Raw genomic sequence first — 23,371 nt, 5'->3', positions numbered from 1 at the left:
ACCTGGGATGCAGAGCAGAACATAATTAAATTTAGTCTTCTTGGGACAGTGTTCCAATGGGATAACTCAGCTCCCATTTAACCTCATACATAGCGACACAAAGAAAGGCCTTTCACGGCATACAAGGTGTATAAACAAAGAGAAACCATATCTTTCTGGGCAAAATTGTTTTTCTGGATTGTTTATTATGTTTAATCAGCACTGTGGAAAATGCAACAATATCTGTTCATGGACTTGAGAACCCCGGAGCAGGAACAGCAGGTGCTGATGTGGGGAGAAGAAAGGAGGAGGATCTGGACAGCGGCCATAGGGGAGGCGAGTATGAGGAGCCAGGAGTGGGGGCCCTGGGCTGCCCCAGACAGAGACATGTGGGCATCCCGGTATGGTCTTTGGCAGCTCACAGGACAATGACAGTGGAGGTTTGCTCCCTAGAGGGTGAGGGGGGCACCGAATTCTCCCCCAGTAGTCTCTTCTCTGATCCTTCCTCATTCTGGAAAAAAAAAGAAAAAAGAAATCCTTCAGGGAAAAGGATGCACGCAGAGTTAGCATCATAGAACTCAGAAAGCAGAAAGAGGAAAGGAGGAGGGAAAGGAAAAGGTGACAGGAAACACAGATTAGGCAAAAAAAAAAAAAAAAAAAAAAAAAACAAGGTGACAGAGGAAGGGGAGTGGGATGAACACTTGGGACAGGGCAGAGGGGAGAGTGGGGAGATCAGAGCAGAGGAGGGTGCAGAGAGGCACAGGGCAGCGAGAGTTGGCCCAGGACCATGGTGATGGCCACATTCCCCGACAGCAAAGGGGAGAGTTGCATATGGAAAGAAGCTGAGGGGGACCAGCCAAGCCTCAGGTTCGAGTGCACCTGACCCTGCACTCCTACCTGCACTCCTACTCACCACCCAGACTCACACCGTCCAGCGGCCCCTGCCCGACAACTCACCAGGGGCTGGGAGCTCTGGCCACACAAGTTTCGAAGATTCACTCCCAAGGAAGCCAAGGACACAATGACTTTCAAGACACAGACAGCCAGGAACAGGGCACGGATTGCTGTGAACAACTTCTGGAGATAAGGGAAAAACAAAGATAGTCAGGTATCAGCTACTTCAATGCTGCCACATCACCACCCTCTCCACCCACCCAGGCACTGACTCTATCCAGCTTGCTGCTCCCACCACAGCTGACTGTGTTTCCAGCCACAGCTTCCATCCCACTGGCTTGTCTGCAGAGTGACCTTATCACTCCCTGTCAAGAAGTGGAGACTATTCCTTCAATCCCTAGAATCTGGAAGGGCCTAGGACTGCTTTGGCCACAGTGAAAGTGACACTATCCAGTGACAGGGTAGCCCTTAGCTGGTCTGGCAGCTTCTACTTTCTGTCTCCTGAAATGCTTGCAACTAGGGTGCTCCCCATTGGAATCCAGTTTCTGTGCTATGAGAAGCCCAAGCCACGTGGAGAAGCAATCGCTGGCTCTTGCTGACAGCCCCCACTGAACTCTGGACCATGCAGCTGCATCATCTCAGACCCCCAGCCTCGGCGAGCACTTGGATAACTTCACCCCCATCTGACTGTAACTGCATGAGAAAACCCGTGAGGATGGCTCGTCTGAATCCAGCCAACTCACAGCACCGTGAGAAATAATAAGTTGTAATTTTAAGCCACTACATTTTGGGGTGGTTTTTAATTCAGTAATGGAAAACTGGGATACCGACACACCAGAAAAGCCAGAAGAGTGGCCCACTATCTCCTCTCTGAAATGTCTCCTCTTTGTTGCTCATCCCCTTTGATTCAGAGGATCTTCATATCATGAGGTCTGAGAAATGTCTGCAGCTTACATTAAAACCTCCTGAATGAAAGACTCAGCATGAGGTCCAAGCTTAAAGAGCCTACATCTCTCTCCTCCAGCGCCCCCAGCTCCCTGGGAACAAAGAGCTGTGATGGGTCCCCAAAGACTGGACTCCTCCTGCTCACCCTCAGCATCTGCATGTAAGCTCTACACTCCTCTTTCTGCCATTGGTTCTCTTGACTTTGCCATCTGTACCCAGTGGTAGGGATGACGACGTCCGAGGGATCACACACGGTGTCAATGTATAAAAAGGGTTCAGTTTGCCAGATGAAGCTATTCACGCAGAGGACAACAGCAGCCATAGCTGTAGCAAAGCCTGCCAGGGTGAGCAGGATGGATACATAGCCCTGGAAGAGAAAGAGGGTCAAGACACAGGCTCCTTCAATCAGTGGAAGAGTCATGAGGTCCCTGCCTCAAAGCCATCTCCTCTTCCCCAGCCCCTGTCCAGGAAACCCTCTCCTCCCCTCCAAGAAAGACCCCAAGATATTGGCAACCAAAGGGCAGAAGACAGGTAATGGAGCAGAACTCAGGAGTGGGTCAGTGAACAAGGTGGAGGAGAAAGGGTGTCCAAGACTCACAGCAAGTTTGCCCGGGTGCTTCTCATGGACAATGGCCCCAGCTCCTGCTGCGACCGCCTGAAAAGAGACACCAGAAAAAGGCCTCCAGTTTATTCTTCTGAATTGGTCTATCATCACCCTCCCACCAGCAGTTTCCAGCACAGCCAATGTGAAGCAGGATCCCAGGGAAAGACAAAGAACTCCGACACAGAGACAGGACTCCACCTACACCTGCCCCACCTCTCCCACCTGTCTTCAAGAGAAAAAGAGAAGTGACAGGGTCTCAGCTACACCCTAGGGCAGCTTCCTCATGGCCAAAGGCCATTTGGCCCCAGAGGCTTTGGTTGCTTCCCCAGAGCCCCAACCCAGATCTATAAGCACCTTCTTGCCCATCACAAATTGCCTCCCTCCGGGCTCACAGCCTGTTCCTTACTCACCACAGACCCCGCCCAGAAGGCACAGCCTGAGGCACGCAGCACAGTCCAGGGCCCCAAGCAGAAACACACTCCAAGAGCACAACTCACAACCCCCAGCAATATCTGAGTCACCTGTAAGACAGAATGAGAAACCAGACCCCTTCCTGTGAGCCCATGTGCCCCAGCTGCCCTGGGAGCAGCTGCCTGGCTCCTATCTAGGTGGCTCTCCTCTCCTTTTCCTCTGCCTTAACCTCTCTACAGCTCTGATTCTGGAAGGTTCTGTCTCCTTAAAATCCATGAAGCAGCACTGGCCTGGGTCTCCCCTCACCTTTCTCATAGGCTTGGCTATTTATCCTTCATCACTTTTCCCCAACTTCAACACTTTCTCATCCCACTGAAGATTCCCACTTTTTCCCCCTATTCTCCTTCAGAGGTCCCATTGTCCCATCCAAATCCCCAGCCTGACCTGAGCTTCTGGCCTATCCTTTCTCTTCAGATCCAAACACACACTCTTGAGGGCTCTGTGGCAGACACAAAGATGTGCTGCTAAGATCCCCTTCAAGAAAGGGCTTGTTTGATTGCTGACAGCCTACAGTTGTCAGCTCCTTGAGGGTCACCCTAATTTTTCAAGCTGAAGACACATGCTGAGGAGGGCCCCCCCAGCCAATGACTAAGCAAGACAGTGGCTCAAAGGCCATCTCCACCCAGTATGGAACTCCTGCAGTGGGCAGCCTTTGCCTGGAAGCTCCCCACTGGCCTGGCAGAGTCTGCATTGCAGCCTTATGGTTCCTCCTACCCAATCCTGCTCCCCCTCTTTTCATTCCATAGGTGTCATACCCCAAAAAGCCATTCACACACCCAACTCCAACTCAGAAGAGAATTCCTCTCCTTCCTGGAAAACCCAACTGTCACCACCTGCACATCCTACCGGCATCTCGAATTTGTCACATCCAAATCCCACACCCCCCACCAACTACCACACACACACACACACACACACACACACACACACGTCTCTTGAACCACCTGCACATCCTACCGGCATCTCAGATTTGTCACATCCAAATCCCACACCCCGCCTGCTACCACACACACACATCTCTCAAATGTCTGCTCCTCTTGACTTTCAGGGCTCTGATCTCCTGGTCACCCACACTTCAAACCTCTGTATGCTGTGGATGCCTCTCTTCCCTTATCCCCCACATCCCTTCACTCCCATGCCATGGAGGTCTGCAAAGGACAGGGACTCCTTTGTCTCCTCACCATTCCTGCTATGATTATGCAAGTGCAGACCCTCGATCCTTCTCACCTGGATGCCTCCTGACTCTGAGGCAGGTTCCTGCTCAGAATCCATCCACAGTCTTCTCACTGCCAAACTGATTCAGGACAGACTCTACCCCTGGTCTTTCAAGGTTCTCAGCAACATGGCCCCAAATCACCCATTCTTGAAGCCCATTTTCTTTACTCTTAACCATTATAGAACTTGCCCTATGCCTTCCTGCTTCTTTGCCTTTGCTTCTGTCATTCTTTAACCTGGAATTATTTTTTGTCCATCTTCCACCTCTGTCTATACCTATTCCTTCTCCATTCAGGGTTCTCCTGCCCTCAAGGATGTCAGATGTGCTTCTCCCTCGCCTGATCTACCTTTAGTTCCAGTCATTAGTGTAGCTGCTGTTTCTTCTGATGGTCACTGAGCACTTTTAGATATAGCCCAGGGATTCTCTCTGTAGTTTGGCCTGAAGTGCTGAACACATTGCCTTGCACCTGTAGGCTCTCAGTCCATGTTGGGTCAATGAAACTGAATTAACAGCCTCTAGACTCTTCTTCCTGTTGCCCCACCTCTGGCTGGGACCAACTCCTCTGCACCAAAGAGGAGGTCAATTATTCCTTTTCATCCAAATTTCTGTGGGGATACTTACAACTTTTTCCTACACAGGATGAGATACAAATAGTGATTTCTCATGTCCCTCTCATGGAAATTCAACCCACTTTCCTTTTTTGCATCCTATTGAAGAAGGAGAGTTTCCATTGTGAAAGCTGAGCCTACAAATGGGGTCATTCTTGTCACACTCAACTAAAACAGAGTCGAGTGGCCAGGGGCAAAAAGCACTAGGGCACAAAATGTTGCTCCCAAAATGTAATTCTCTACAAATCAGGCTGCTGAAGCTGCCTGCTGCAACCTGAAACCAGCTTTATCTACAGCTTCTGACCTTGCTACAACTCTACGATTCGTTTTACCCACACCATCGCTCACCCATCAGAGCTCGCCAGCTCCCCAAAACCTATGATCTTTCTTGAAGGGCAATATGTAACATTTCTCCTTTTTATAAGCCTTTAACCTTCTCTTTGTTCCAAAGAAGTACTGGAGACCACCTGGTCTGTGTGTATGCCCCAAATTGCAGTTATCTGCTCCCAAATAAAATGTTTTAATTTTGAAGATTTGGTTCTATATTTTAATTGACCTCATCACCTCGTTAATGTGCCCCCCTGTCCTGCACCAGCCCAGTCTTACCCCTAGAGCCAGCTGCTCATAACCAATCCTGGCTGTGGAAGGCACAGTGTCGCCAGGGTGAAAAAGAAATTTCTTCAGAGAACTTCCAGCTTTCAGCAGTTGTGTCAAAGTTGACTCCTGGTGGATGTGGACGTTGATGTGGGAGGGCTGGGATGGCGTAGAGGCCACAGCAACTCCATTCACAATCACCGTGTTTTGGGTCATCCTGCCTGTCAGGGAGAAGACATACAGAAGTGAGGTCTGGGAACTAGGTGAGGGAAAAATACACAGCACAGGTGAAAGGAGATAAATAGTGTCTTTGTCAAGATCCCAGATGGGCACAATGGCTCACGCCTGTAATCCCAGCACTTTGGGAGGCTGAGGTGGGTGGATTACCTGAGGTCAGGAGTTCAAGACCAGCCTGGCCAATGTGGCAAACCCCTTCTCTACTAAAAATACAAAAAGGTGTGCACCTGTAGTCCCAGCTACTCAGGAAGCTGAGGCAGGAGAATCACTTGAACCCGGGAGGCTGAGGTTGTAGTGAGCTGAGATCTTGCCACTGCACTCCAGCCTGGGTAACAGAGTGAGACTCCATCAAAAAAAAAAAAAAAAAAAAAAAAAAAACAGTGTCTTTGTCAAGATCCAAAAGGTCTTCCCCAATGCAGATATCAATGTCACAGTGACCTCAGTGATTAGTGACTTAGTATATCTGTATATATATCTTTACACAAAATACTTTACACATAAAAATGTTAAGAGATACAAAAGGCTATATATACCTTTAAAACCTTATCTCTCATCTTTTTCCCTCAACCACCTATTTGCCTTGCAGATGGAAAGTAATATTATCGGTTTCTTATAAATCCTACCATGACATTTTTGCATACAAAAGTGTGAAAAAGTATTTCTCCCCCCTTTCCTCACAAATAGCAGCATACTATACACACTGATTTGCATGACGCTGTGTTCACATGATCATATGTTTTTAGAATAACCCTACATGAGTCCATAAAAAGCGTCAACCTAAATAACAGAGAGAGGTTCTCCAAAAGAAAATGAGATTTATTCTGGAATAGGGCATTACAACGAGAATATGCTTACCATAGTAAATCGTGTGCACATTCAGGCAGGTAAAAGAAGACAAAGGTTTTTAAAGGAAAAATGGGGAGACTTACATAATCACTTTGAGATGATCATCCTTGGCTACAAGGATCAATAACAAGGGTGACACCTGTCCAGGGTTAGACAGGCAGTTGCTGGTGGATGTCCTCACAGAAGTATTTTTTTGTGTAAGGTTGTCATTTTACAGAGTCCTTTGTGACGATTTTTGTTACCAGGTGTTTACACAGGAGAACCCTGCCTTGTGGGCTTTCTCAGGCTCTAATTTTCAGATTTTTTTTAACACAAGTGACTCGATTATGATTCTGACAACTTTCACAAAAGCTTCTTCACTCACTTGTGTAACTGCATATATTTCAAGAGTATGAATTTCTTATAATTTATTTAAGTGGTTCCCTATTGGCAGACATTTAGGTTATTTCCAATCCTTTTCCATTACAGACAATGTGGAATTGGCAGGGCAACTGGAATGTACATTTGCAATTTTAGAAGATATTGTCAGTTACCCTCCACGGAGGTGGTAGCAATTCACATGCAGGAGGCAAACTCTTTTATCCTTTTCCTTTTATATGGAGAAAAATGCATTGATTTTAATCAATTTTATGTAATAAAATGTCTCATTTTAAATGTATATCTCAATGAGTTTTGACAAATTTATACGTTTGTGCAATTACAGCTACAATCAAGATATAGGACATTCCTACACTGCAACACGTTCCCTAAAGCCCCTTCTCAGGAAATAACCCCAACCACTGGCCATGAGCAACCACTAACTTGCTTTCTGTAACGATTTGCATATATTTTTAATCCATGGTTCTCTTTTATTATTATTTATTTTTATTTTTTATTTTATTTTATTTTTTTGAGATGGAGTCTCACTCTGTCGCCCAGGCTGGAGTGCAGCAGAGCGATCTCGGCTCACTGCCAGCTCCACCTCCCGTGTTCACGCCATTCTCCTGCCTCAGCCTCCCGAGTAAGTGGGACTACAGGCGCCCACCACCAAGCCCAGCTAATTTTTTGTATTTTTAGTAGAGGCGGGGTTTCACTGTGTTAGCCAGGATGATCTCGATCTCCCGACCTCGTGATCCACCCACCTCGGCCTCCCAAAGTGCTGCAATTACAGGTGTGAGCCACCGCGCCTGGCCGGTTCTCTTTTATATTTTAGAGAGAGAGATGGGGTGTTGCTTTGTTGCCCAGGGTGGTCTCAAACTCCTGGACTCAAGCAATCCTCCCACCTCAGCCTCCCAAAGTGCTGCAATTACAGGTGTGAGCCACCAGGACCACGCCTGGCCCATAGTTCTCTTATTATGAGTGAGGTTGATTGTTTTTTCATACGTTAAGGGGCATTTTTATTTCTTCTTTTGTGAGCTCTCTATTCACATCCTATGTCCTTGTTTCGTTTTGATTTTTTCTATGGAAGTTCTTTATCTATTCACAAAATTACCATTTGTGATATAAGTTTCAAATGTTTCTTTACAATTTGTAGTTTATTTTTTGACCTTGCTTGTATTTTCATACAATCCATATTCTATTTCATTCTATTTACGGTGTCTAGCTCTTAGACTTTTAAAGGACTTCCCCGTTTCGAGATTATAAAATAATCTTCCATATTTTCTTCTAAGTGGCTTTATGCTTTCAGTTTTAACTTTTAAATGTTGACCATCTGGAATTTGGGAGCTGCGTGACCAACTTTGGCCGTTGGGACACGGATCCAAGTTCTGTTGCTGTCATTCCGATGTTTAACTTCTGAAAGATACGTTCCATTTGTGGAATACATCCTCTTTTTCTCAGTGATTTAAAATTCTCTCCTGAGCAGAAACGAAGTTCCCCTAGGAATGTAGGCCTATTCTAGTCCTTATATTCCGCCCATTGGCATGTCTCATGGGCTAGGCATCATTACCACAATTTTAACCTGGAGCTTAATGCTAATTGGGCTGTTTCACAATCCCCTCGTGTGGTTTTTCTTTCAGAATTGTCATGGCTATTTTTGCTAGATTACTTTTCCACATGCACTTTACAATCAGCTTGCCTGGCTCTAAAATAAATCCTGCATAGGTAATTGTAATGGACATCCTGGCTAAGTATCACAGTTTACATCAAATAATATTAACAATTCTAATAACACCTGCCATTCGTCCTCTACCTACTTTTGAAAGCACTTTCACTCTTTCACCCACCTGGCCTCCTTGGAGTTAGAAAGGACAGGAGTTAGACAATTCCGCACACGCACAAAGGAGCTTCAGACTGCTTCCCACAAAATGAAGCCCAGCCCCAGATTCCAGCCAGACCTTCCCTTGAGGGCCCAGGCCTCGCCCTGAGTGCACCTCAGGTTCCAGCTATCTCCAGGCCCCCAGGACCACTGCTTCCCCCACCCCACGCCAACCCCTAGATCTGCCTCGCCCCCTCCTGAGGAGTCGGATCTGAACCAGGCTGGCACCACAGAGATTCCCCCTGCCGGCCGCCCGACGCCTGGTAGGTGGTGGGCTCTTCCCGGCTGCCCCAAACGCTTTCCTCTGTCCAGCTCCTCCCGTGCCCCGGGACTGGGGAAAGCGTCCGGCAGCCCCGCCACGCCCTGGCCCCGTCCCAGGAGCCACCCCACCGTAGGGCTCCAGCCAGGGTCCAGGCGTGCGGGTGGCGGAAAGTGCAGGGGACGCGCCAGGCCCAAGCCTCTCCTCCTGCTCTCCAGCCGTTTTTCTGGGGAGAAACACCTGCACCCAGCTGTCCCTCCTACGCGAGTTCTCCTGGAAACCAGGATGGAGGAAGAAAGACGTCTTGTGGACGGGACGGGGTGGGGGCATGGCCCTGGGGACTCCTCGTGACAGAGGGTCCTGCGGCAAGAGGGTCTCCCGGGCCGCGGGGGCCCTGCCTCACCTGCCGTCCTCCGGGAGCCGGCAGCGTAGCAGAGCGGACAGGAGCTGACCCCGAGCAGGGGAGCGACGGGAGGGCGGAGATGGCAGATGCAGGGGTGGGGGCTGAGGCCCCGCCCAGGCTGCGCAGTTTCCCGAAACCAGCTGCGGCCCCGGGGTCCGGCAGGGGGGTTCCGCCCGGAGGAGCGGACCTGGCAGGAGAAGGCCGAGCCCCCGCGCGACCCCTGCGCTCCCACTCGCCCACATTCGCACGCCGGCCCTGGCTGGGCAGAGCTGGGGGCGAGGACCACCCCACGGGCTTTCCCAGGGCCGTCCGCCCGCGCACGCTCCCAGCTCCCCAAAGCCCAGTGACCCTCGCGCAGCGGGAGAACCCCAGACGGACCCCAGGCCCTGCAGCCTGCGGTGAACCCGAGGAGCTGAAGTTCAACCCCACCCCTGCCTCCACCCCCGCCTCCACCTCCAATTCTCAACCCACTTCTCCAGGCGGCGCCCCAGCCGGCGCCCCAGCCCTCCCGCTGCCTGCCCGCAGGTCCCGAGGAGCGCAGGTGAGGCAGCGCCCCACTCCTGGCTGCCCCCGGGACTCCTTCCGCACGCGCCCCAAGGTGCCTCCGCACAGCTGGTGGGGCGTAGGAGGGACCCCCACCCAGGGATGAGACTGAAGGAAGGGGACTGCGGAGGAGGCCAGGTGCCGCCCCGCTTTTGACCTAGCTCCGCACTGCCCCGCGGTCTTATCCGGGGCAGGGGCGGCGTGAACCCGTCGGGCGTGAGCAGCGGTTGGTGGAGCTGGAGGTCGGCGGTGGCAGGGACAGGGGTGTATCCGGAGCCCAGCCGGGGCGCGGCTGCTGCCACAGGAGCTCCACAGGCAGCCAAGGGCTCGGTCCTGTCTCAGAGCCTGCAGACCGTGGAGGGGAGACCTCAGGAAGAGCCCGGGTGGAGGGGGTGAGGGGTGGGGCCGTGGGGCCCTGCTTGACCTAGACACCTGGGCCCTGGGAGGAGGATGCGGGGGATAGAGCAGATCTGGGGCGAAAGGTGAGGTTCCCGCAGGCTCAGCGGTCGCAGCAGCCCCAGCATGATCAGCAGCCCTCTCTGCTACACACATTCCCCTCCTGAGGGGGCAGGGGTGCGGCTCTGTGACCAGGACAGCCATTCATTCATTCGGTGACCCACTGGTCCCTGACTTCCCCAGCTCCAGTGAAATCTGCGAAAATCTTCTGACAGCCCTTCCTCCCTGCTGCCTTCTTCACACACGGTGTCCCTGACAATGGAGACAGCCGACAGTAATGAGATGGCCCTGGAGGCCCCACAACCCACCCACGTCGATGTGCACATCCACCAGGAGTCTGCCCTGGCCAAGCTCCTGCTGACCTGCTGCTCTGCACTGCAGCCCCGGGCCACCCAGGCCAGGGGCAGCAGCCGGCTGCTGGTGGCCTCGTGGGTGAGTGTGATGGCCTGCCTCGTGGGGTGGCAGGAGGGACTCCCCACCTCCTGCCGCAGCAGCACTCTCTGCCAGCCTCCCTCTCAACAGGACACCGAGCCAGTTGTGTCTTCTTACTTAGGAATGTGATTCTCTGGCATTCTCAGTAAGAGCCTGGGAAGGGGAGGCTCTGGGCTGAACGGGTGTGGAGGAGCCACCGACTGTGCGGAGTCCCAATCAGTGGAGCCCTTTCCTCTCGGCCAAACTCAGGATGGGCCGGCTCTCCTCCCTTTCTCTTTTTTCTCCTCCTCCTTCCTCTTCTTCTTTCTCCTCCTCTTCCTCTTCTCCTTTCTCTTCTCCTCTCTCTCTCTCTCCTTCTCTTTTTGGGGTTTTAGCGGTTAATCCCTGCAGTGGCGGCTCCACCTAGGAGCTGGGATCTTGGGTCCTTTGTCTTTCAGGTGATGCAGATTGTGCTGGGGATCTTGAGTGCAGTCCTGGGAGGATTTTTCTACATCCGCGACTACACCCTCCTGGTCACCTCGGGAGCTGCCATCTGGACAGGGGCTGTGGTGAGTAGAGCAGGACAGTGCTTGACTGCCTGTGAGAAGTGTGGGGCGTTGCTGTCCTGATTGCCTTCCTCCAACATGGGGCCACAGAATGCTGGCAGTCGGAAAGATCTGATTATCTAGGCCCATTCCCTGCCTGTTCAGAAGAGCAAACAGCTGAGGGCAGTAGTGGCATGTCCTAGTCACACTGCTCTCCTATACCCTGCCCAGTGCTGCTCCCACCAGGCTGGCCGCCTCTCCCTGCCTTCAACAGTTAATGTCAACTAAGGATCTAAGGACCTACTCATCTCTGGATACTTGCGTTGAGATGGGGGAGGCAGAGCGTGCCAGATAGTATGTGATCCCCCAGGAAGCATCACCCCCTGGTTATTCCCATTGTCCTACACAGGCCCTGCACACAATGGGAACCCAGGAATTGTCCATAGATGGGTGTGTGCAGTTTGCACAGGAGCTGGGTAGGCTGGTCATGGTACCTACACCCTCAGAATAGCAGTAAAACACTTATATTTACTGAGAGAAGCCGAGAGTAATCACCTTCACCCATCCCATGGCAAAATACCCAGATTAGTTACAGAATTAGCCAAACAGGATTCAGGTCTACCTGTCCACTGGGATATACTAGATTTCCTGTTCTTCAAGCTCAGCTGAGTGGATCATTGGGCACTGTTAGGACAGGCTTCTAAACCTAATAGTGCCCACTCTGTATAGACTCATCCTTTATTGAGAGCTTCTGCAACACCCTATGACTTTTATCCACAAGATCCCACCATCCCTGGAACTTTCATAAAGTTCTTGGTGTTGTTTAAAAAGGAAGGTTTAGGAGCTCACACCTGGCTTGACCACAGCTCTTAGGTGTCACTGAAGCAGGGCCTTCTGCAGCCTCAGGAGTTGGATCGGGCTCCAACCTCTCAGCAGTTATCTTACCATGGATACTAAAGCTTAGCATGAAACCTCCGGCCCAAGCTGAGTGTGCTAGGGAAGGGCCTGCTGCATGGAGGCTGTCTAGTCGGAGGGGACTTGCATTTCCTGTGCTAAGCCTGCTCCTGGCTCAATCTCTCCCCAGGCTGTGCTAGCTGGAGCTACTGCCTTCATTTATGAGAAACGGGGTGGTACCTGCTGGGTAAGTTCAGGGAAGGGCATGGGAGGGGACCAGGTTCAGGCTGGAGGCCACCCCAATCTCCTGCCCTGTTGCAGGCTTCTCTGGGCCTTGCCCTATTTTCCCCCGATTGGACTCTGGGAGAGACTGAAACATGAAGATTTCTCTCTGCCTCCTCCCTCCCCAGGCCCTGCTGAGGACTCTGCTAGCGCTAGCAGCTTTCTCCACAGCCATCGCTGCCCTCAAACTTTGGAATGAAGATTTCCGATATGGCTATTATTACGACAGTATCTGCCACATCTCCACCTCGAGTGGCTGGATCACCCCAGCCCCCACTGACAGTCCAGAAGAAGTCAGAAGGCTACACCTGTGCACCTCCTTCCTGTACATGCTAAAGGTAGGTGGCCAAGGGGAAGGTGCAGCAGCAGGTGGGGCAGGGATGGCCAGGCCAGGCGAGGGGCAAGAGTCAGCTTCTCCACCAGAAATAGCTGTTACCTATTCTGCACCAAGCTTGAGTATTGTCACCAAGGACAAAGCATCAGACAAAACAGAAATGGCTCCTGTAGGGTATTACAGACTAGTGGGCAATACAAGCATTAAAATAATAATAAGTGAACCAATATAGCAAGTGTGCAAAGTGCTGCAAAGGTGTTAAATGCATGGTTTCCCTTGATCCTCTGAAGTCTTGGAGGTTATCAGGGAATCAAATCATAGCCCAAACCTGTCACTGTGTAAATGAGGACGCAGGCCCAATGTGAGGGGTTTCCAGCTGCATTCTGCACACTAAATGCATTGACTTCCCCTCCAGAAGCCACAAACTTGAAGATAAAGGGGTAGAGATTTTCCCAGGTCAACAAGGAGCATGAGGACAGAGCAGGAAGGCAGTTGTCATCCTGGTGCTTATGGCCTTGGCCCTCTGTCCCCAGGCCTTCATCCGTACCCTTCATGCCATGCTCTTGGGTGTCTGGATTCTGCTGTTTCTGGCATCTCTGGCCCCTCTGTGGCTGTACTGCTGGAGAAAGTTCCCAACCAAAGGGGTGAGTCCCTAAAGTGTGTGCCTGTGTGTTTGGGGCAGTGGAGCTGCTCAAAGGAGACAGGAATGGACAGTGGACAGTTTGGGGAGGAAAAAGGGGCTCATGACCCAAGTCCCAACTATTATCATGCCTGTCTTTCTACCCAGTGGTGGCCCAGCCCGGAAAGCCCCTATCCCCAACCAAGTGGCCCCCAAGTCAAAGAGCCTAGGAATCCAGGGAAGTCCATATCCATGCTATACCTTTGCATCAGGTACCATGCAGCTGATTCTGGTAGTTCCAGAGCTAAGCTGCCCTGGAGGAAAGACTCCGCCCTTTCTTTCCCACTTACGATTGTCTTGCCTTTCCTTTTCCCTTAGAAAAGACACCAGAAGGAGATGTTGGAAGTGAGCTGAATCTAGCCATGCCTCTCCTGATTATTAGCGCCTGGTGCTTCTGCACTGCGCATCCCTGCATCTGACTGCTGGAAGAACCAGACTGGGGAAAAGAGACTCTTCAACATCCCCAGTTATCCTGCTGCCATGACCATGGCCACAACCCTGCTCCAGCAGCACTTGCCCATTCCTTACGTCCCTTCCCCATCCTGCTCCGCTTCATGTCCCCTCCTGAGCAGTCATGTGATAATAAACTCTCATGTTATTGTTCCCAGGTTCTCGCTTAGTTATTCCAGGGAATTTCTCTTGGTTGGAGGAGGAAGTGGAGAAGGAGCCAACGGCAAACCTCAGACACCCTCCCACAGCTCCCCAACCTCCTGCCTCAGGCTAGAGCTGCTGGCCCTGGAGCTAGAACCTCTTTGAGGCTGGTCCTGTGGCTGTAGGTTCAAAGGCCTAGGAATAAAGGATGAACGGGGCTGAGACTCTGAGCCCACTCCCTACCACTAACATTTAAGAAGGTGAATGCTTGGCAATTTAAGAATTAGATTTTTTTTTTTATTGTGACTGTTTGAAAAGATTAAGTAGACAACATAACATTGATAGGACATCCAACAATAAAGAAAGGACATCCAACAATATGACAAAATAGAAACCTTACAAATTATCCATAAAAAATCCTAAAACTGCTGTATAAAATATGAATCATGTATTTTTAAATTCATGACTATGAACCAAGAAAAAGATGGAGGCCATCAAAGCCTATAGAAGAAGTAGGGGCAAGAATTCAGAGTGGAAGCCAGTATCTGCCTGTGTTAGTCCCACAACCACCCACATACTCAGTGTTCCACTTGAAGGACCTACAGGGCTCAGCATGTAGTTGTGTTCATGGCTAAGTTATATTATAGTAAAAGGACACACAAGGTGGGGAAAGAACACATTAGGTGGACTCTGGAAGAATCCGGGCACAGGCTTCCTATATCCTCCCACAGTGAGAGGCTACACAGTAATACAGCAGTGTTTCTGCCCAGGGAAGCCCACCTAAGACTCAAAGACCAGGGTTTTTGTTGAGAGCTGGCCACATAGGCACTCCCTCCACCTGCACAGCTACTGCAATTCCAGACTCCCAGAGGAAAAGCAGGTGTCCACCTGAAATCACATTGTACAGTCTAGGCAAGCTGATAGAGTGAAATTTAGTACACAGGCACACAAAACCACCTTATCAGCATAGGAACATTCCAGAAGCCCAATTCCTAGAAGACAACCAAGGGTAGCAAAACCTTGTAAAGGGTGACTCTCTGTGTTAACTCTTTCCTGCACACTGCCCTAAGGGCATCTGCCAACCTCTTGCAACCCAAAACTGCACTTAATAACTATGTGAAAGACAATAAATGAAGCCTAGAGCCACTTAAGCTGGAGAGTTACAGTGAAGGACCCAGTATACATCTTCACTTTCAGAGAAGAATTGCGAAAAAATCCACTCCATAGAGGGGGATAACAAGTAAACTCTTGGTGATAGGAGCCAGATGAAGATTCATGAATACAAGCCGGCCCTAACATGGACTTAGGGATGGAATTCCCACTCCTTGAATAAACCCCCAAACCCTGAGAAAATAATTTAAAGGTCCTCAAGATGGTAGTGACCCCTGACACCTGTCAGAAACAAATGCAAATTCTGCCTGGAAAAATTTACCTTCAACTGAGCCCTTAAATGATCTGCATGACTATATTTTTTAAAGTGACACAAATAAATAGAAAGCGGAAAAAAAAAAAGATGATTATAAATTAAGTTTATGAGTAAGTGCAATAAATATAAATGGATAAAATAGTCCATTTGAAACATAGACTGTATTTTTATAAAACTCATCCATATGCTATTTACATGAAATACAACTAAAGCAAAGATACAGAAAGATAGTAAAAGGATGGGGAAAAAAAAACAAATTAGTATGGCTCTATTCAAGAGCATTGCTAGAAACAAAGAGGCCACTCGTGGTCAATCCAATCATCATTCTCTCTTCCTTACTAACAGAAATCCAGTTTTGTTTTGTTTTTAAGTCGCTACTGCCAGCCTTCCTTGCAACTGAGGATTGCAACGACCCACACTCTCAGCCAATGAGAAGTCAAGAGAATTCACTGGGAACAGAAAGAATTGGTTGGTTTCCCTAATTTCTGCTCTCTGCTTCCTCGCCTTCTCCCAGGAATCAGGACTCCATACCTGGCACTGGAGGAGCCATCTTGTGGCTAAGCAGGTAATAGCCACAAGTTGGAAATGATACAAAAGACAAAGGAGGCTGGACCCTCAACAACATAATTGAATACGCCCAACCAATCCTGGATACTTACCTTTGAACAGCTCTATATGACAGAAAGTAAATGCCTTGCTGGCTTTTTTTAAGGAAAAATTTTTTTTAGTTTACAGTAGCAACAACACTGTAAGATACTTAGAAATAAATCTAGATACTCAAGACTGGTAAAGAAAATCATAAAACTTTATTGAAAAACATTAATGAATACCTAAATTAAATAAAAAAACACATACCATGTTCATAGATGGGAGGACTCCATTTTGTAAAGATGGCATCTCCCTCCAAATTTATGCATAAATTCAGTGCAATCCAAATCAAAATCTCACCAGAGTTTTATTACTATTTGATTGGCCAATTCTCAACTTGACACAGAAGATCAAAAAATCAAGAATGTCGGTGCGTTCCAAGATGGCCAGATAGGAACAGCTCCGGTCTGCAATTGCCAGTGTGATCATCACAGAAGATGTGTGATTTCTGCATTTCCAACTGAGGCACCTGGTTCATCCCATTGGGACTGGTTGGACAGTGGGTGCAGCCCACTGGTTGCACAGAGGGTGAGCCAAAGCAGGGTGGGGCATTGCCTCACCGGAGAAGCGCAAGGGATCGGGGAATTTCCCTTTCCTAGCCAAGGGAAGCTATGACAGACTGTGCCTGGAAAAATGGAACATTCCCGCCTAAATACTGTGCTTTTCCAACAGTCTTAGCAAACAGCACACCAGGAGATGATATCCCATGCCTGGCTAGGAGGGTCCCAAGCCCACAGAGCCTTGCTCACTGCTAGCACAGCAGTCTGCGATCAACCTGCAAGGCAGCAGCCTGGCAGAGGGAGGGACATGCGCCATTGCTGAGGCTTGAGTAGGTAAACAAAGCAGCCAGGGAAGCTTGAACTGGGAGGAACCCACCACAGCTCAGCAAGGCCTGCTACTTCTGTTGACTCCACCTCCAGGGGTCAGGGGGCAGGGCATAGCTGAACAAAAGGCAGCAGAAACTTCTGCAGACTTAAACCTCCCTGTCTGACAGCTGCAAAAAGAGCAGTGGTTCTCCCAGCACACCGTTTGAGCTCTGAGAACTGACAGACTGCTTCCTCAAGTGGGTCCCTGACCCCTGTGTAGCCTAACTGGGAGACACTTCCCAATAGGGGCCGACTGATACCTCATACAGGCAGGTGCCCCTCTGGGATGAAGCTACCAGAGGAAGGATCAGGCAGCAATATTTGCTGTTCTGATCAGGCAAACAGGGTCTGGAGTGGACCTCCAGCAAACTCCAACAGACCTGCAGCTGAGGGACCTGACTCCAAAATCCCATCTGTAGGTCACCAACATCAAAGACCAAAGGTAGATAAAACCACAAAGATGGGGAGAAATCAGAGCAGAAAAGCTGAAAATGCTAAAAACCGGAACGCCTCTTCTCCTCCAAAGGATCGCAGCTCCTCACCAGCAATGGAACAAAGCTGGATGGAGAATGACTTTGACAAGTTGACAGGCTTCAGAAGGTCGGTAATAACAAACTTCTTTGAGCTAAAGGAGGATGTTTGAACCCATCGCAAGGAAGCTTAAAACCTTGAAAAAAGATTAGACGAATGGCTAACTAGAATAAACAGTGCAGAGAAGACCTTAAATGACCTGATGGAGCTGAAAATCATGGCACAAGAACTACATGACGAATGCACAAGCTTCAGTAACTGACTCAATCAACTGGAAGAAAGGGTACCAGTGATTGAAGATCAAATTAATGAAATAAAGCAACAAGAAAACTTTAGAGAAAAAAGAGTAAAAAGAAACAAACAAAGCCTCCAAGAAATATGGGGCTATGTGAAAAGACCAAATCTACATTTGATTGGTGTACCTGAAAGTGACAGGGAGAATGGAACCAAGTTGGAAAATACTCTTCAGTATACTATCCAGGAGGACTTCCACAACCTAGCAAAGCAGGCCAACATTCAAATTCAGGAAATACAGAGAATGCCACAAAGATACTCCTTAGGAAGAGCAACCCCAAGACGCCTAATTGTCAGATTCACCAAGGCTAAAATGAAGGAAAAAATGTTGAGGGCAGCCAAAGAGAAAGGTCAGGTTACCCACAAAGGGAAGCCCATCAGACTAACAGTGGATCTCTCTGGCAGAAACTCTACAGGCCAGAAGAGAGTGAGGGCCAATATTTAACATTCTTAAAGAAAAGAATTTTCAACCCAGAATTTCGTATCTTGCCAAACTAAGCTTTATCAGTGAAGGAGAAATAAAATAGTTTACAAACACACAAATGCTGAGAGATTTTGTCACCACCAGGCCTGCCTTACAAGAACTCCTGAAGGAAGCACTAAAGATGGAAAGGAACAACCAGTACCAGCCACTGCAAAAACATGCCAAATTGTAAAGACCATCGATGCTAGGAAGAAACTGCATCAACTAACCGGCAAAATAACCAGATAACATCATGTCAGGATCAAATTCACACATAACAATATTAACCTTAAATGTAAATGGGCTTAATGCCCCAATTAAGAGACACAGACTGGCAAATAGGATAAAGAGTCAAGACCCATCAGTGTGCTGTATTCAGGAGACCCATCTCACGTGCAGAGACACACATAGGCTCAAAATAAAGGGATGGAGGAAGATCTACCAAGCAAAGGGAAAGCAAAAAAAAGCAGGGGTTCCAATCCTAGTCTCTGATAAAACAAACTTTAAACCAACAAAGATCAAAAGAGACAAAGAAGGCCATTACATAATGGTAAAGGGAACAACTCAATAAGAAGAGGTAACTATCCTAAATATATATGCACCCAATACAGGAGTACCCAGATTCATAAAGCAAGTCCTTAGAGACCTCCAAAGAGACTTAGACTCCTACACAATAATAATGGGAGACTTTAACACCCTACTGTCCATATTAGACAGATCAACAAGACAGAGGGTTAACAAGGATATCCAGGACTTGAACTCAGCTCTGCACCAAGCAGACCTAATAGACATCTACAGAACTCTCCACCTCAAATCAACAGAATATACATTCTTCTCAGCACCACATCACACTAATTCCAAAATTGACCACATAATTGGAAGTAAGGCACTCCTCAGCAAACATAAAAGAACAGAAATCACAACAAACTGTCTCTCAGACCACAGTGCAATCAAATTAGAACTCAGGATAAAGAAACTCACTGAAAACCACACGGGTACATGGAAACTGAACAACCTGCTCCTAAATGACTACTGGGTACCTAACAAAATGAAGGCAGAAATAAAGATGTTCTTTGAAACCAATGAGAACAAAGACACAACGTACCAGAATCTCTGGGACACATTTAAAGTAGTGTGTAGAGGGAAATTTATAACACTAAATGCCCACAAAAGAAAGGAGGAAAGATCTAAAATAAATACCCTAACATTACAAGTAAAAGAACTAGAAAAGCAAGAACAAACACATTCAAAAGCTAGCAGAAGGTAAGAAATAACTAAGATCAGAGCAGAACTGAAGGAGATAGAGACACAAAAAACCCTTCAAAAAATCAATGAATCCAGGAGCTGGTTTTTTGAAAAGATCAACAAAATAGACTGCTAGCAAGACTAAAAAAGAAGAAAAGAGAGAAAAATTAAATAGACGCACTAAAAAATGATAAAGGGGATATCACCACCTACCCCACAGAAATACAAACTACCATCAGAGGATACTATAAATACCTCTATGCAAATAAACTAGAACATCTAGAAGAAATGGATTAATTCCTGGACACATACACCCTCCAAAGATTAAACCAGGAAGAAGTTGAATCTCTGAATAGACCAATAACAGGCTCTGAAATTGAGGCAATAATTAATAGCCTACCAACCAAAAAATTTCCACAACCATATGGATTCACAGCCAAATTCTACCAGAGGTACAAAGAGGAGCTGGTACCATTCCTTCTGAAACTATTCCAATCAATAGAAAAAGAGAGAATCCTCCCTAACTCATTTTATGAGGCCAGCATCATCCTGATACCAAAGCCTGACAGAGACACAACCAAAAAAGAGAATTTGAGACCAATATCCCTGATGAACATCAATGCAAACATCCTGAATAAAATACTGGCAAACTGAACCCAGTAGCACATCAAAAAGCTTATCCACCACGATCAAGTCAGCTTCATCCCTGGGATGCAAGGCTGGTTCAACATATGCAAATCAATAAATATAATCCATCACATAAACAGAACCAAAGACAAAAACCACATGATTATCTCAATAGATTCAGAAAAGGCCTTTGACAAATTTCAACAGCCTTCATGCTAAAAAATCTCAATAAACTAGGTATTGATGGAATGTATCTCAAAATAATAAGAGCTATTTATGACAAACCCACTGCTAATATCATACTGAATGGGCAAAAACTGGAAGAATTCCCTTTGAAAACTGGCACAAGACAGGGATGCCCTCTCTCGCCACTCCTATTCAACATAGTGTTGGAAATTCTGGCCAGGGCAATCAGGCAAGGGAACGAAATAAAGGGTATTCAATTAGGAAAAGACGAAGTCAGATTGTCCCTGTTTGCAGATGACATGATTGTATATTTAGAAAACCCCATCGTCTCAGCCCAAAGTCTCCTTAAGCTGATAAGCAACTTCAGCAAAGTCTCGGGATACAAAATCAATGTGCAAAAATCACAAGCATTCCTATGCATCAATAAAAGAAAAACAGAGAGCCAAATCATGAGTGAGCTCCCATTCACAATTGCTACAAAGAGAATAAAATACCTAGGAATCCAACTTACAAGGGATGTGAAGGAGCTCTTCAAGGAGAACTGCAAACCACTGCTCAATGAAATAAAGGAGGTCACAAACAAATGCAAGAACATTCCGTGCTCATAGATAGGAAGAATCAATATCATGAAAATGGCCATACTGCCCAAGGTAATTTATAGATTCAATGCCATCCCCATCAAGCTACCAATGACTTTCTTCACAGAATTGGAAAAAACTGAAGTTCATATGGAACCAACAAAGAGCCCACATTGCCAAGACAATCCTAAGCAATATAACAATTCCTCCTCCCTACCTCAGAGGAAATATAACAGAGTCCCCAAATGGGAATATAATCTCCTTTGTTCAAACTTCTAGAATGGGCATGAGGAAAACCAGAGCTATATACATCATCAGTGGGACTGACTATGCAGACACCATAGAAGGTCATGAAGTGGCCTTTGGCAGAGACTGGTGTTGTTCTCCCAATTTTCATTCTTTCTTCCTTTATTTCTTGTAGTAGGTCCCCCGGAAAAAAAAAACTGGGCACATAGCTTCTTGGAATGGAGACTAGATTTCCCAGCCTCCTTTGGTGACTTAATTTTAAGCAATAAGATTTAAGAGGAAACAGTGTGTGCATGTCCTGGGAACATCCTTTAAGAGAGAGGTGTCCTTTGTCCCCATGATCTCTTTTGATGCTTGGAGTGCAGGTGTGATAGCAGCACTATAGTGAATGCTTATAATTTTATTTGTCTCAGCATTAATTTTGAATATTAACTGGACTTTCCCATACCAGCAGCAGGACTCAGTTACCCTCAATACAGTTTCCAGTTCTATACTTTATCCCAGTTCTCCTGTGTGGCCAATCCAGATAGCTGCCTTATACAACTGCCTCCTGGTGACCAGCTCACTATGGGTCAACTGCATATACCCTGCTCCACTAGCCCTGCTGACCCCCACACCCTGTATCAACTGTGCAGACACGCTTCAGTGACCACCTCTGCATGCTCCTGGAACTCATGCCTGCTTGCTCTAAATCCACCAACTAAAACTCCCTGTGGGAAACCTATTTAAATAATGCCCTGGACCCAATAAAGGGATCCCTTTCTCTCTGTCCCTGCCTGTGCTCCCTGACCTCCAGGCATGCTATGTAGCCCCCAGGGTCTGCAACTACTAAAATCTCTTAAACTTTCACATTGTGGTTGTGTCATTGAAGCCATGCCTTAAATCTGACCCCAATGGCAAGGCTACCCCAAAGGGACCCACGCAAGTGGATGTCCTGCTGTTCTTCTGTCCAGACCTCTGTTAGCTGCTGCAAGCCAAATTGATAGAAAAAACTGTTTTGAATGAAGCGATTCATTTAAAACATGGACTGGACTGGCACAGTGGCTCACACTTGTAATCCCAGCACTTTGGGAGGCCGAGGCAGGTGGATCACGAAGTCAGGTGATCGAGACCATCCTGGCTAACATGGTGAAACCCTGTCTCTACTAAAAATTACAAAAATATTAGCTGGGCGTGGTGGCGGGTGCCTGTAGTCCCAGCTACTCCGGAGGCTGAGGCAAGAGAATGGTGTGAACCTAGGAGGCGGAGCTTGCAGTGAGCCAAGACTGCACCACTGCACTCCTGCCTGGGCGACAGAGCGAGACTCCATCTCAACAAAGAAAAAAAAAAAAAAAAAAAAAAAACATACAAAATTAGCCAGGCGTGGTGGTGCATGCCTGTAATCCCAGCTACTCGGGAGGTTGAGGCAGGAGAATCGCTTGAACCCTGGAGGCGGAGGTTGCAGTGAGCCGAGATCATACCATTGCACTCCAGCCTGGGCAACAAGAGTCACAAGAGTGAAACTCCGTCTAAAAAAAAAAAAAAACATGGATCTAGAGCAAGCTATCTTGGGCCATGAGGTGATTTAGGAATAGTATCCATTCACTGAAGAGCAACAGGACAGAGTGTGACCTACGCACAACATACATACTAATCCTGGGCTGCCTGCCTAGATGTTGATGTGTGAAAAAAACTTGGGTTCGTTTACATATTCTGGCACTCACTGCCAGACAGAACTCTAATTAATAAATTTTCACCTCAAAAAGATCATCCTAAAGGTGCAAGCAGTTAACAACAGAACTTCCAAGTACATGGAACAACTGTGGATAGAACTGAAAGGAGAAGTTGTCAGATCCACAATTATAGCTGGAGACACAACATTCCTCGCTCAGTAATAGATAGAATGAGTGGACGGAAATTAGCAAGGATATAGAAGAGTTGAACCACACCATCAACAGCTGGATCTCATTGCATTTGTAATACAATCCACAACAATATCAGAATACACATTCTTTTCAAGTGCTCATGGAACATTCACCAAGACAGTCCATGTCTTCAGTCATAAAAAAAAAAAACCTCAACAAATTTAAAAGAATTAAAATCACCCAGGTTACATTCCCTTAACCATAATGAACTATAAATCAACAAATGAAAAGGAATGGGAAAATCTCCAAACACTTGAAAATTAAACAACTTATTTCTAAATCACTCATGGATCAAAGGAGTTTCAAGGGAATTAGAAAATATTTTGAACA

The 23,371-nt window shown here is 47.5% G+C and overlaps 3 protein-coding genes across 5 annotated transcripts in view; 1 reads left to right on the top strand and 2 right to left on the bottom strand.

The window, feature by feature from the left end:
• The window catches only part of RARRES2 (retinoic acid receptor responder 2), a 647,965-nt gene that overhangs the window by 505,423 nt on the left and 119,171 nt on the right, over positions 1-23,371 (bottom strand). The window lies entirely within an intron of this gene.
• TMEM176B (transmembrane protein 176B) lies at positions 153-9,408 on the bottom strand. Of its 2 annotated transcripts, XM_050785915.1 has the most exons (7): positions 9,293-9,407; positions 5,324-5,532; positions 2,833-2,943; positions 2,417-2,473; positions 1,964-2,185; positions 937-1,056; positions 153-490 (listed from the first exon to the last, which is right to left on the bottom strand). In XM_050785915.1, exons 2-7 carry the CDS (start codon positions 5,525-5,527, stop codon positions 398-400), a joined length of 807 nt encoding a protein of 268 aa, XP_050641872.1. In that variant the 5' UTR covers positions 5,528-5,532; positions 9,293-9,407; the 3' UTR covers positions 153-397. The 2 variants fall into 2 exon arrangements, with proteins under 2 accessions (XP_050641872.1, XP_050641873.1); XM_050785916.1 differs by lacking the exon at positions 2,833-2,943 and having other exon boundaries at positions 9,293-9,408.
• TMEM176A (transmembrane protein 176A) lies at positions 9,485-14,043 on the top strand. 2 transcript variants are annotated; one of them, XM_050785928.1, is made up of 7 exons: positions 9,485-9,890; positions 10,481-10,723; positions 11,161-11,271; positions 12,332-12,388; positions 12,552-12,761; positions 13,291-13,401; positions 13,755-14,043. In XM_050785928.1, the coding sequence occupies exons 2-7, from the start codon at positions 10,550-10,552 to the stop codon at positions 13,788-13,790; spliced, it is 699 nt and encodes a 232-aa protein (XP_050641885.1). In that variant the 5' UTR covers positions 9,485-9,890; positions 10,481-10,549; the 3' UTR covers positions 13,791-14,043. The 2 variants fall into 2 exon arrangements, with proteins under 2 accessions (XP_050641885.1, XP_050641884.1); XM_050785927.1 differs by having other exon boundaries at positions 9,486-9,833.

Source organism: Macaca thibetana, chromosome 3 (assembly GCF_024542745.1).
Source record: "Macaca thibetana thibetana isolate TM-01 chromosome 3, ASM2454274v1, whole genome shotgun sequence".
NCBI lineage: Eukaryota > Metazoa > Chordata > Mammalia > Primates > Cercopithecidae > Macaca > Macaca thibetana.
Note: the sequence above shows the minus strand (reverse complement) of the source record. Positions and strands in the feature narration are given on the sequence as shown.